We start from the raw sequence: 12788 nt of genomic DNA, 5'->3' as shown, positions 1-12788 counted from the left end.
ATTCAGAGAATAAATAACAAGGTCAGACCTTCTACTAAAGCATTTCTGATACAAGCCATGAAACCATTCTCTCTGCACCTTCCCCCTCTGCCTGTCAACGTGTGGCCTCATGGTGTTCTGTGCCTCTGATGGCTGTTTCTCTCCCTCCTTCTTCCTCTTGCAGACATGCCTTGAATTGGAACGCTACCTACAGACGGAGCCCCGGAGGATCTCAGAGACCTTTGGTGAGGACTTGGACTGTTTCCTCCACGCTTCCCCTCCCCCGTGCATTGAGGAAAGCTTCCGTCGCTTAGACCCCCTGCTGCTCCCCGTGGAAGCGGCCATCTGTGAGAAGAGCTCGGCAGTGGACATCTTGCTCTCTCGGGACAAGTTGCTATCTGAGACCTGCCTCAGCCTCCAGCCGGCCAGCTCTTCTCTAGACAGCTACACAGCCGTCAACCAGGCCCAGCTCAACGCAGTGACCTCATTAACGCCCCCATCGTCCCCTGAGCTCAGCCGCCATCTGGTCAAAACCTCACAAACTCTCTCTGCCGTGGATGGCACGGTGACGTTGAAACTGGTGGCCAAGAAGGCTGCTCTCAGCTCCGTAAAGGTGGGAGGGGTCGCAACAGCTGCAGCAGCCGTGACGGCTGCGGGGGCCGTTAAGAGTGGACAGAGCGACAGTGACCAAGGAGGGCTAGGGGCTGAAGCATGTCCCGAAAACAAGAAGAGGGTTCACCGCTGTCAGTTTAACGGGTGCCGGAAAGTTTATACAAAAAGCTCCCACTTAAAGGCCCACCAGAGGACTCACACAGGTAGTGGTACAAGTTGGCCGCACGTGGTTTCTTCTTTCCCCTCCTGTAGCCTCGTCATGTGGGAGGGCTCCTCTTTGTTCTGAGGAGTGGCACCCCTGCTGATGAGGAGGTGATAGACAGGCGGGAGGCCCCAGGTAGGGACAAAGAATGACTCACTTGTTACCTTAAGATCTCAAGATGTCCCAAGCACAGACGGGTTTGTCCCTACAGTGCCAACCACAGCATAGAATCATGCAATTCTGAGGATGGCTGAAGGGGGCCCTGGCAGTGACTCATAGCTGTTTGTGACACGGACACTTGTCGCTTTCCTGACACTTTGCATTGTTTTATGAGTGTAGCTCCACAGTTTTGATCAACACTGGGAGCTGAGGATGCATTTGAAAGCATTCACAGTTAAACAAGGTAGCTAGGGTGTCCCTATTCACTCTTTTCCCAGCATCCTGATTTTTCATCAAAGTCACCAACAGCAGGAGGGTTTCAGAGTTCATTAGATGTGATCATTCTATAATTAATTGGCATCTCCTCTTTTGCATTGTTCTCTGGCGCGTGCTTTATGGAGAGATGGCAGAATTGCTTTTTAATGAGCTTGTTACTGAGAAGTTGCTAAAGTGATTACATTGCTATGTGTGTGGCAAGAGTGGGTGGGGGAGGGATGGGGATTGTGTATTTTACTCAGGGCATCCTAGTAGCCCAGGAAGAGACACCATCCCTAAGTTCCAGTCATACTGATCTTTTGAGCAATGGGATAATTTGGAAAAGTGGGGTTTACACAGAAAAGCGTGAAACTCTTATTTTTCTTGGAACTGGTCTTTGTTCTCTGCTTTGAGATTGGAGCTTAGGGGTGGCGTCTCTTCCTGGGCTACTAGGATGCCAGTAGCAATTACTGTGATTGGTGGTTTTTAAGTGAGTCTCCAACAGTGTGCTACCTGTATGGTTTTTGCATACTGTTTGCACACTGCGAGCTGAATAGGGAAAATCCCCAACGGTGTAAGTGGAAGTATAAAAGCATTCTTGGAGAGAAATCAGTGATAGCATATGAGCTAGGAAAAGTGTTTGGTGCTCTGGGGGGCCTTCTGGGCTGTGCCTCCAAAGAAATGTGCAGGGGAGAGATTGCTGGCTGGAAAATCAGAACAACCTGGGCTTTAGTTCTAACTCTGCCACTATCCAGCTCTGTGACCTTGAGCCTGTTCCTTTACCTCACCAGGCCTCATTTTCCACATCTGTTGAACAATCTGGCTCTTAGGGCCCCTTTCAATTCTAGTGTTCTGGAGGTCCATGAACTGTTTCTGTGTAGTTAGAGAAGAACTTTCCTGAAGTTCGAATATATAATATATGACAGAGGAAATCACTGTTATGAACCTCAGAGTTATTCCCATGGGAGGATGAAGACTGACATTGCTTCCTTGCACACCAGGACTTGGGCCTGTACTGCTCTAATTCTGAACTTAATTTCCTGTGTGGCTCTTGCTTGGTTCATGGGACGGTCTCCTAACATAATGTTTATATCCCGTGGCTCAGGCATAGAGACCCACTCATGGTTTCCCATCAGAATTTGGGTTCCAGTTCACCACTCCACATACACACACCAAGGCTAATGATTCATGCTATTGTCAGTTTTTGCTTCTTTGATATTGTTCTGAAGGTAGTTTTTATTGATATTTCTTTCTTTCTAAAGTCAATGAGTAAAGTTATGGCAAGACATTGGAAAGACATTGCAGTGCTCCCAGGCTGGAGTGCATGACTCATCTCCTGGCCCCTCCAGGAAACCGGAGAAAGCAGAAAAGGGCAAGAATGTTGTGTTGTCTTTGGGCTGTGGAGTTCATGATTATGGACACTTTCTGAATTATTGGCACTAAGGGCACATCCTGCTTAGCATGGAGGCTGGACAGCTCTGGGAAAGCAGAGATTCTTTTTAGGGAGTCCAGAGCATTTTTTTCTTCTTTCTTATCCCCTCTTTCCAATAGAGATGTCAGAAGGATGACTGTTAGGGTTGATACATTATTTGGTGCTTTGTTTTTTTGAGCATTGTCTACTCAGAGTGATTACCAAGGTGGAGCTCATTATGTTACCTGGCACCTGCAACTACTTGCCTCATGTTGGACTAAAGTGGAAAGACTCCTACTGGGAATTCACTCAGGGAGGCACCAGGCATTGTTAGAAAAGCAGTATCGCAGAGCACTTAAGAGCTGAGCCTTGTGATCAGGTGGACTTGGGTTTATGTCCTCGCACTGTCGCTTCCTAGATTTATGACCTCAGTTTCCTCATTTCTAAAGTAGAGACAATTGTGTCTACCTCCTAGATTGTTTTGAATATTAAATGAGCAGATACTTGTAAAATACTTGTAAAAAAAAAAAACAAAATACCTGATAGATAGTAAGAACTCACTACAGATAGTAGTGGGGTTGATTGTAGCTATTACTGTTGTTGTTGATATTAGTGATGACTGAGTGATAAAACAGCTTTGTAAACCAGAAACAAGCCAGTTAGCCAAAGTTAACTACCACAAAACAGCAAGAAGCTTTTTCCCTCTCGCTCCCAGTGGTTGATCAATGGGATGTGGGGTGATGACACCTGTGGACACAAGTTGTGGAGGATAAACCAGACATGCAAGCATTAGCCCATAGAAGTTGGCAATAAGGCAGAAAGATCATGGCTTTCCTCCCACAACATAGAAAGCAGTTACCTTGCATCCACAGAAGCATTTTGCCTGTAAAACCTTCCTCAGAGACATGCACGGAAAGTAGGTGCTACAAGAAAGAGAAACAGATAAAAGGGGAGGTAGAGACAGGGATGGAGGGTGGGGAGAATATGAATTAATTTGGATTAAATGGATGAAAATCAGAAGTATTTATTTGGAATTGGTGTGAATTGGAGCACATGGGGAACTGAAAACAAAGGTGATAATTTATGTGGTGTAGATGAACTAAGAATAATGAAAACAGCATGAAGGATGGAATCAAATTAAGTGCAAACATATAAAGGAAATGGACTGGTAAAAGCTCGAGGGCAAAGGTGTATGGAGATGGGAATTCAGGTTGGAAAGAGGCTGCTGATACAAGGACTGGAGTTGGGAGAGCTGCTGACCAAATGTGGAAATGAAGATTTTTTAAAAATGGGCTCTGGTTGGATTCAGGCAAGCTATTTTAACCCAGGACTCACTTTAATTCAGTCAAAATATTTCTTATCTTCCAGTTGGGGAGGTGTTTTGGAACAGGAAAAAAAGGGAGATAAGAATACCATCCCAGAGAAAGAAGAGAAGTATTTGCATTTTGTTCTCTAGAGTTGCAGATATATGCTGTATCTCTTCTATATGGTAATACATTGCAAAGGAGATACAGTGAAGAAATGAAGTAAAATAAAATGTGTGTGTCTTCCTCTCATATGCATAAAGGAAGACAATACATGTTGGTAACATGGATTTGCTTGCATTGAAGAATTTTTAAGGTGTTATTCATTTAATCTTTATATAGACAGAATTTACTGAGCTGAAAAAGATATGCATTTTTTTCCTTCTGTGGCTGTTTTTTGAGGATGCTGAATCCTTCAAAATTTTTGCCCTGGAGGATATTAGGCAATGAGGTGATTTTTTATTTATTGTTTTTTAAGGTAGCAGATGTTCACATTGGTAGCTAGGGCACAAACGCAGGTTGCCCAAGGAAGTAAAGTTAGAGATGGGGGTACTGAGCTGGAGGTGCAGGATAACGAGGCGAGGAATGGGACAAAGGGAATATTATGAAGTAGCAGGATTTAGTGAAAGGAAGCATATAAAAATGGACATAAGGGCCAGGTGCGGTGGCTCACGCCCCTAATCCTAGCACTTTGGGAGGCCTAGGCAGGTGGATCACCTGAGGTCAGGAGTTCGAGACCAGCCTGACCAACACCCGTCTCTACTAAAAGTACAAAAATTAGCTAGGCGTGTGGCGCGTGCCTGTAGTCCAAGCTACTCAGGAGGCTGAGGCAGGAGAATTGCTTGACCCCGGGAGGCGGAGGTTGCAGTGAGCCGAGATTGCATCACTGCACTCCAGCCTGGGTGACAGAGTGAGACACTGTCTCAAAAACAATAAAAATTAAAAAAAATGGACATATGGTTTATTCATTGGGAAGAGCACCTAGTGTTGGCATGAGTGTAAAAATGTTCTTAGCAGCCAAGTCATTGCAGACCTTTCTCTCCTACTCTGTTTTCTGGTCTTCATATATTTTTCTTTCTCACAAATTCTACCATTATGATCATAGTTGTATTCATCTTCTTGAGTCAGCTAAATAATCCTTATATTTTGATGAAAGGTAACCTTCACTTCCAATATTAAAAAAAAACTATGCTCATTCTCAGCAAAAATCAATTTTTAAAAAATCTTAATAGTTTCTATGTAAAAAAAGAAGGATTTTCTACATTTCTTCTTAATTACTTCTGAGAAGAGATAAAAAACCTTTCATTGAAATGGTGCTTTGTGCTAAGTAAACAGACTTTTCAAATTTGAAAATCCATATAAAGGCACGTCCACGTTTATGTTATTATGAGTGAGTCATATTTGTGAAGTCAGGACAATGGCCTGTCATTAGATCTTTGATTCTTGGTTGCAGTGAAGGGAGATGTGAAGAAGCCATGTTCTCTGAACGTGCTGCTTGGAGGACTCTCTCTATAGACTGAAGTTGCTGTCACCTAAACCATGGGTGGTGATAAGCATTCTCTAGATTTTGTCCCGAACAATATAACAGGATACGTTTCAGGTGGAAAAGTAATACAAGTGTGCAATTTGCTTAGCATTTTACATTTTCTTTGGGGCTCATCTTATTGAATCAGAAAGTGGCACAATCTCTAAGTTTAATCAGAATTTAGGAAATAGTTTATTTTCAAATGAAAAGGTGGCTAAAAATACTACAAACAAAAAGACCAGTGTAGCATTCAAAAGGCAAACAGAAATGTTGTGTCACACATGTAATGAAAGGCCTTTAAAGTTTGAAATACAGTTTATTTTACTTATTCAACAAATACATATAAAGCACTTGCTATGTCCCAGACATTGTTCTAAATGTTTTACAAATATTAACCCTTTTAATCCTTATACTAACCCAATGACATAGGTACCATCTTATTTTATAGATGAGGAAAATGAGACCCAGAGAAGTCAAGTAATTTGCCTGGCGTCACATAGCTCATCATAGATGGTTGGGCAAGGATTTGCACCAAACAGTATTGCTCCAGTCGGAGCTCTCTTAACTTCCAAGCTTACTAATAAAGGGGAAACAAGTCAAATGAATTTTTTAAAAGTAACCCGTTATTAAGAGGAAATTAAAGACGTATAGTTTAAATGCAAATGGACAATGAAAACTAAATATCCTCTATAAATAGGTGAGAATTAGGAGGGTCCTTAAACATATTGCCTCATCAGGTGACTGAGAAGCAGTACAAGGAAATTACAAAGAAATGGTCTTCCATTTCCAGGCCTATTATTGTTACTGATAAAGCTACTATTTTATGGTTGTTACTATTTTCACTTTTTTTAATGTTAGTGTTAAAGAGAGACATGCCAGTCTCAGTTCACGCATTAAAATGACAAATGTTAATATTCTGTCCCTATCAAATAAGAAAGGTCAGTATTATCACAACATAGGAGAAACTGAGGAACCACAACAACAAAAAAGTAACTTGGTTCAGGCTATGCAAGTCCCTGTTGTTAGAAATTAAATTGGACCCATGTCTCCTGACCTATAGGCTTACCTCCTACTCAGTAGATTGTTTTGCTTCTTATTTACTGTATGTGTTCTTCAGTCTTTCTGCAAACAGGTATTAAGTGCCGATAGATGTCAGGCACTGTACCATGGAGTGACCAGCAAAGGAGAACAGGGTGGTCCATTTGGGAAGGAGTGCTAAAGGGTGGTGATGGGGCAGTAAATGAAAGCAGGGGCTTGCATCAGCAGTCAGAGGCAGCATGGAAGATTTGGAGATAACAAGTCGCTTCTCTCCTTCTGGACAGAGTGTTTATTGATGCTGTTCATCTTTTTAAATGATGTCAATGTGATAATATAGTAATTTATATAAATAGAAGCCCTAATTCAAGGTCAGGCATATCAGCAGGATAAAATTAAATACCTCAGTGTGGAACTGTAGGGGGTTCATCGACCACTTTCAACCTGCTAGTGCCATAGATAAGAATTCTTTGAATTTATACAATAGCAACTGAAATGGGGTGATTTTAAGACATTAAAGGGCCTTTAATATGCCGAGACACATGGCTGCTAATGAAGTTTATCCATGTGTTGAGGCAGAAACTCATTAAACCCTGATTATGGGATGGAAACAAGAATAAGGGTTAAATGTTCAGTTCACAAGGTGGAGAGAGCTGAATAGGAGGGTTTGATAATTTGGATTTAGCATATTCAAGAGCTTAAGAGAAGTTTGAAAAGAAAGGGTATGAAATGAGGTGGTGAAAAACAATCGCTGGGAGAATTTTCTGATTCAGTAAAATCTTAAAACTTTACCACATGATAATTTAGCAATATGATAACTCCTAACATTTATGAAGATAAATTAATGTAAACATATATTGGGAAGCATGGCCTAAACTCAGCATATACACAGCAAGCACATTTATTTTATCATTATACTATGATAATAAATATAGGCTTTGTGGGACGCCTATTCCAGATGTCCTTTTAATGGATAATTGATAGTCACAAAGCAAATAAGTATGTTAAAATAAGAATCGAGGAGAAAGAAAAGCATGAAATTAATGAGTATTTCATCATAAACAATATTTTTGAACACCCACTGTACATACACTAGTCCCTCTATTATTGCCGAGGACCTCGCTTTTTGACACAAAAGCCTGAAATATGGTTTCATAAAATCATTATATTTGGAACTTGATCTCAGAATATAGTTTGGATGGGGGATGTGGGGGAACTGGGAGGAAGGAGAAGAGAAAAGAGGAATCTCATTTCAGAAAAGGCAGTGAAAGTAATAGAATTTTATAATTTCAAAGGTTTCAAGGGTGGGCGAGTTCTGTTTGATAGAGAAGAAAAGAAGAGGGTCATGAGAAGTCTGTGTAAATGAAAAAATGACATTGAGAAGGCCAAGTGTAAACTTTTAGAAACACTGTTCCTTTTAATAAATTGATAATGTACAGAGGCTGTTTCTATTATAATGTGAGTGTTAATTACCGTCATGATCATGGTTATCCTGTACATATAATATAGGAAGGTTCAAGGAAAGCTATGTGGAGCTTTGTAAAGAGTGAAGGCTAAGATGACATTATAAGAATTGATGGTAGGCAGGGATTTTCTATGTTTCCTGAAGTTGAAATAATAATGTAGTGATTGTGTTTGAATTAGAAAGAAATGGAGTTTAAGAAACTCACGTGTTAATTTTTTTAAACAAATTGGTTTTGAATGGTCCTCTTTTTAAAAAAATTAAAATATAAGGACAGATGAAAAATAATTGTAAGATGACCTGTCTTTCTTTGAAAAATATTCAGCTTGAATGTAGCAGAAATTACAGTTGAAACCTTGATAACGGATCCTCAGGAAACAAACTTCATATAAGGAAATTAGTTCTGATGAGTAAATGCAGATGTTTGGGAATCTGGTCCACCAGGGGCAGAATGTGTCAGATGACACTAAGCTCTGCTGCACGACTCCGGTACCGAATGGAGAACGCCTAACCCTTTCCAGGCAGGCAGTTTCTATTTGTCTTCACCCTGATGGAGGCAAACTGGATAGCCCTGGCCAAACTTGTTTTCTAAAATATGGGGTTTTTTTCTTCTGCATTCCCCACCTAAGTACCTAATATCTGATCCCTTCCTGTACTCTGTCACTTTCTGCCCTGCAGCTTTCCTCTGTCCTTCACAGCAGAAAAGATCTGGTAGCAATACACTGTAGACTGTTGTGGTGGGTACACTGTAGACTGTTGTGGTCAGTGGATTATACGTCCATCCACCAGTGTATAACACTTTAATCTTCTATTATTAGTTTTTTAACCTTCAATTAGGGGAAACTTAATAGAATTTCAGTAGTCTGTAAACAGGTAGGGAGACATGATGGGGGAGTGTTGGGAACTGGGATGGCATTCCCCCACTTCACTCCAGCACCATCCCATCTACCCCTCCTCTGCTACTGGATTTTCTACATTTTCTAAAAGTGGCTTCCTTTCAACAATTTGTTAATGTATTGACATGACATTATTAAGCTAAATGTTGGTCGAGGCAAGATCACTTAAAATAATTAAAAGTTGGTGACTTTTTAATGTGCTGGTTATTCAGCCAATCACTGATGGAGTTACTTCTCACTCCTGCAGTGTCCCCATGTTCAGTCACCAATGGGTGGTGATATAATGGAGGTGAAAGCACTTCAATTATTTAAGGATGTCTGCAATGAGAATAAGCTTAGCATGCTTTGTTCCATATTTCTGTTCACCCTACCTTCTCCTTCAACATGTATGTTTATGGAGCTAGGTGAGCTGGGGACTGACCCGGGATTGGACCCCATAATCTTGTAGGGGAGGAAAGATCAGAATGCCCCATTGCTGGTTCCTTATGGAGCCTCAGTCCAGCTTTGTCCTAAACCAAACTTCCTTGGCATACCCCCCCTTTTTTTTTTTTTTGCAACTGACATCTTTTTTTTTTCTTCCCTTCAAAAGTTATCTGCATTCATGTAAGACCCCTTTTATTTTGTTTGCAAAATAAAATACATTGACAGATTAAAACTCCTTTGATATTCTAAACTACTCATCTGGTATTATAAAACATATACTTAGTCTTATTTTATTGTTTCTGCCTTTAAAATGTATCCCGTTTCCATTACTGTAACATGTATGGAATTCAGTAAAGTGGTACATATTGTTTTCAGGCAAATAATGTAAAAAGATGTTTTAATACCAACTTTGTTGGGCCATCATAGTTTTATCTGTTTCACTAGATGAGCTAAAAATGATAAAAGCTATCAATCATTTTGTTGCAGGCAGGAAACCAGAAGCCATCCTTAGCTGAGAAAGAACTTGACCTCCATGGTAGAGTATTGCCTAGTTAGGTGTCTTAGGGTATCTAATATCTTTCTCTGGAGACCTTGCTATTTTCCTAGCAGGGATGTTTTGTAATAAGGACTATAGTTTGTTCTAATATTGAAGCCAATGTTAAATGAGAGTGGTTCTAGGAGTCTAGCAGATGCCCTAAAAAATGCAGGATTCTATCTGTGTCTTAATGAATAGAACCAAGAAAAAGCTTGACTCTGGTACATATTTGAGTGTAGAAGAGCACCAAGATATGGTAGGAAATATTTTAGAATAACTGTGCAGTAGTCCTGTTTAAAAGGTTTCTGTCTTCATTTCGTGTGTTTATGTAGTTTAATGTCATCTCATGGAATTCGTTGCTTGGTTACGAACTTATAACATGGTGTTTGGAATCCCCTTACTATGGGATATGCAACATCCTTCACCTGTACTGAACTTCTGTTGCAGAAAGGAAATAATGATCCCTCATATTGAATTCTCAATTGGTCATGAGCCTGTTGAAACTAGTATTGGTATTTTAAAAAGAGCAACAAAAGATACATCTTCCTTCCTTGATATAGGTAATAAGACATTTTATGTTCCTAGTGTTCCGGAGAGAATGTCAGAAAATCAATATGAATAAATTCAAGTACACAGGATTCACCCTATTTGAAAATGTAATGTGTGGCAAAATGGTGGTATGTATTAAGTTTTTTTGTTTCACTTGCACATAAATATTAGCGTTTAGAAAAGGTATCATAGGCTACTTAAAAATTTAGGCAGAGGGCAATTTGCTGGCTTTTTGTTTTTTTCATTCTTTGTTGTTGTTTAGTGTCTCAAGGCTTACAACTAAACTGAATTTGAAACTAAATACTGTCATTACAGAAGATTTTTCCTGAGTTCCTCCAATTTCTCTGGGGATAAAATAATGGTCGCTGGAAGCAGTGGAGAAACAGTAATTAGGGCAAATAGTAATACTGTGCATGATTGAGGAAAATGTGAGAAGGGGAGGGGGAAAATGCAACAGACAGACTTGTACATCTTGTTACTAGGAAACCACATCAGCATTAAATACAGTGTGCTAATTGGCTATCCTGTTTCTTCCTGGGTACCAGCCTGGGCCTGCTACACAGCTGTTTCTGCTCTTTCTGGTTGCTAGGTAACTGCATCATTTCCCCCCCACCCCCACCCCCCATTCCACTTTGTATTCTGGAGGGTAATTGGCTATTTCTGCTCCTGGTGTTGCTGCTGGGTACCAGTCTGGGCCTGCTGCTCTGCTGTTTTCCAGAGGGATTTAGTCAGGGGGGAGGGGAGGAAAAGGGAGAGGAAGATATGCTGGCAATTAATGGAGCATAAGTGCAAATTCTACACAATGTCTGGCACCTGCGGCCCCTCATCCTGCCTTCTCAACTAAATCCTTTGGCTATGGAAACACACTAAAGTCTTCAAGTCTTTCTTTCTCGGCATACTTTATAAATATAGTTTAAAGGAAACAAGACATTTGAAGACATAACTCAAATGACAGCTTTGGTCTTCTTCAGGAAAAAAAACTGGCAAAATATTACATACCTATGTTTTGATATGAGTAGTAATAGAATTTGTGCAGATATTAAAAATACTTTATAACAAGACAGCATCTTTAACATCTTAAGGATAGTGCCACCTTATTTCTTAAATGGACCAAATTATTGTGTAGCCATTCTTCTTGATATCAGAGTATAAAGTAGGAAATAGAATGGACTAAACGCATTATGGGATTTTCCCGATTGTTTTATTATGAAGGTGTAAAGGGAGGCTTGTAGACCCTTGACTTTCCTATTATGGGTTTTATTCCTTTGATGTGCACAGCACATGCCCTGGTGCTTTTCACTGGGACATAGCATTTACGTGGCAATAACACATTTTGCACCACAGCTGCTTTCCTCATGGCAAATGAACAATGTGATGCAAAATCTAAAATCAATTTTGTGATTTAAAAAACAAGTAAAAAGGTAATTACTTTATATATTGTTGTCCTCTCTTGTTGAAGTAGAAGTTTCCATTTCATCATTATTGAAATTCTCACCGGAAGTGTGACAAGGAAGATTCTTCAGAAGTGAAGTGATGCTCCAAGGAGATTTCACTTTAAATGGTTGAGAAAGTGTATGTAAATTGGGGCCCCTTGAAGAGGCAGCTTTATTCCCCTGGGAAGGAGCTGTTTTATTGAGAAAACTCAGAACATGTTGTGTGACTGTGCACAGAAATAGTTAGCAAAGGCAACTCTTATTTGACACTAATGGCTGTTACTGGTTTCCCATACTAATGAGATCCACCATACCCTATCACAATTGAAGCAGGAGGAGGCCTAGGCTGAGCTACAAGCCCTTCCACCATAAGATAAATTCAGGCTTTATGGAATCATTTCTACTTAAAGTACCCTTAGCATAGGCAGAAGGCCTCCAGCCAGGCTAGGTGATCGCGAGAAGATCGCAGTGTTAACACCTATCTAAAGGAAACCAGCTAGCCATTAGTAGTGCTCAGATTGCAAAAGAAAATCTTGTTATCAAAGAAAAACTTACAGAGAGGGTATAATATTATTTCTGCTATCTCTGTTAAAAGGACCAGTTGTTAATCACTCAAAAGCATTTGCCCATTAAATGAATTAGCCATTTACTTACGAAGAACCATCAGAAGTCAGAATATCCCTTTGTCACTTGACAAGTTTTATATTCTGACTTTGAGAGGGAGGTGGTTTTGTTTGAGTATTTCATCTTTGTTGAGAGCAGACTGTCAGAATAACAACTTTGCAAGTATGTTATGGATTGTCCCTATTTGACTTAAGCAGGATACAGATTGAAAAGTTCAAAGAAGTCTGGGGAGTTTGTCTTACCCAGCCCTCTTCACCGGTTGATTGGATGTGGTTATATGGCCTCGCTGTGGTCTGGCAAGACCCTGGAAACCCAGGGCAGGGGTCTTTGAAGGCTGAAGGTGGTCATGGTTATTAACCCAGTGATAAATGAACATCAGTGCAT

At 40.3% G+C, this 12788-nt stretch overlaps 1 protein-coding gene across 6 annotated transcripts in view; it reads left to right on the top strand.

The window, feature by feature from the left end:
• KLF7 (KLF transcription factor 7) overlaps positions 1-12788 on the top strand; it is a 455464-nt gene that overhangs the window by 406049 nt on the left and 36627 nt on the right. For 4 of the 6 annotated variants that reach the window (XM_063595260.1, XM_063595261.1, XM_034954951.3 and 1 more), the window contains one exon: positions 164-794. In XM_063595260.1, coding sequence (XP_063451330.1) covers positions 164-794 — 631 coding nt within the window. Of the gene's footprint in view, positions 1-163; positions 798-12788 lie in introns of all 6 variants that reach the window. The other 2 variants (XM_063595259.1, XM_008974254.4) reach the window with 1 other exon arrangement.

The sequence above is a fragment of the Pan paniscus genome, chromosome 13 (genome assembly GCF_029289425.2).
Source record: "Pan paniscus chromosome 13, NHGRI_mPanPan1-v2.0_pri, whole genome shotgun sequence".
NCBI lineage: Eukaryota > Metazoa > Chordata > Mammalia > Primates > Hominidae > Pan > Pan paniscus.
Note: the sequence above shows the minus strand (reverse complement) of the source record. Positions and strands in the feature narration are given on the sequence as shown.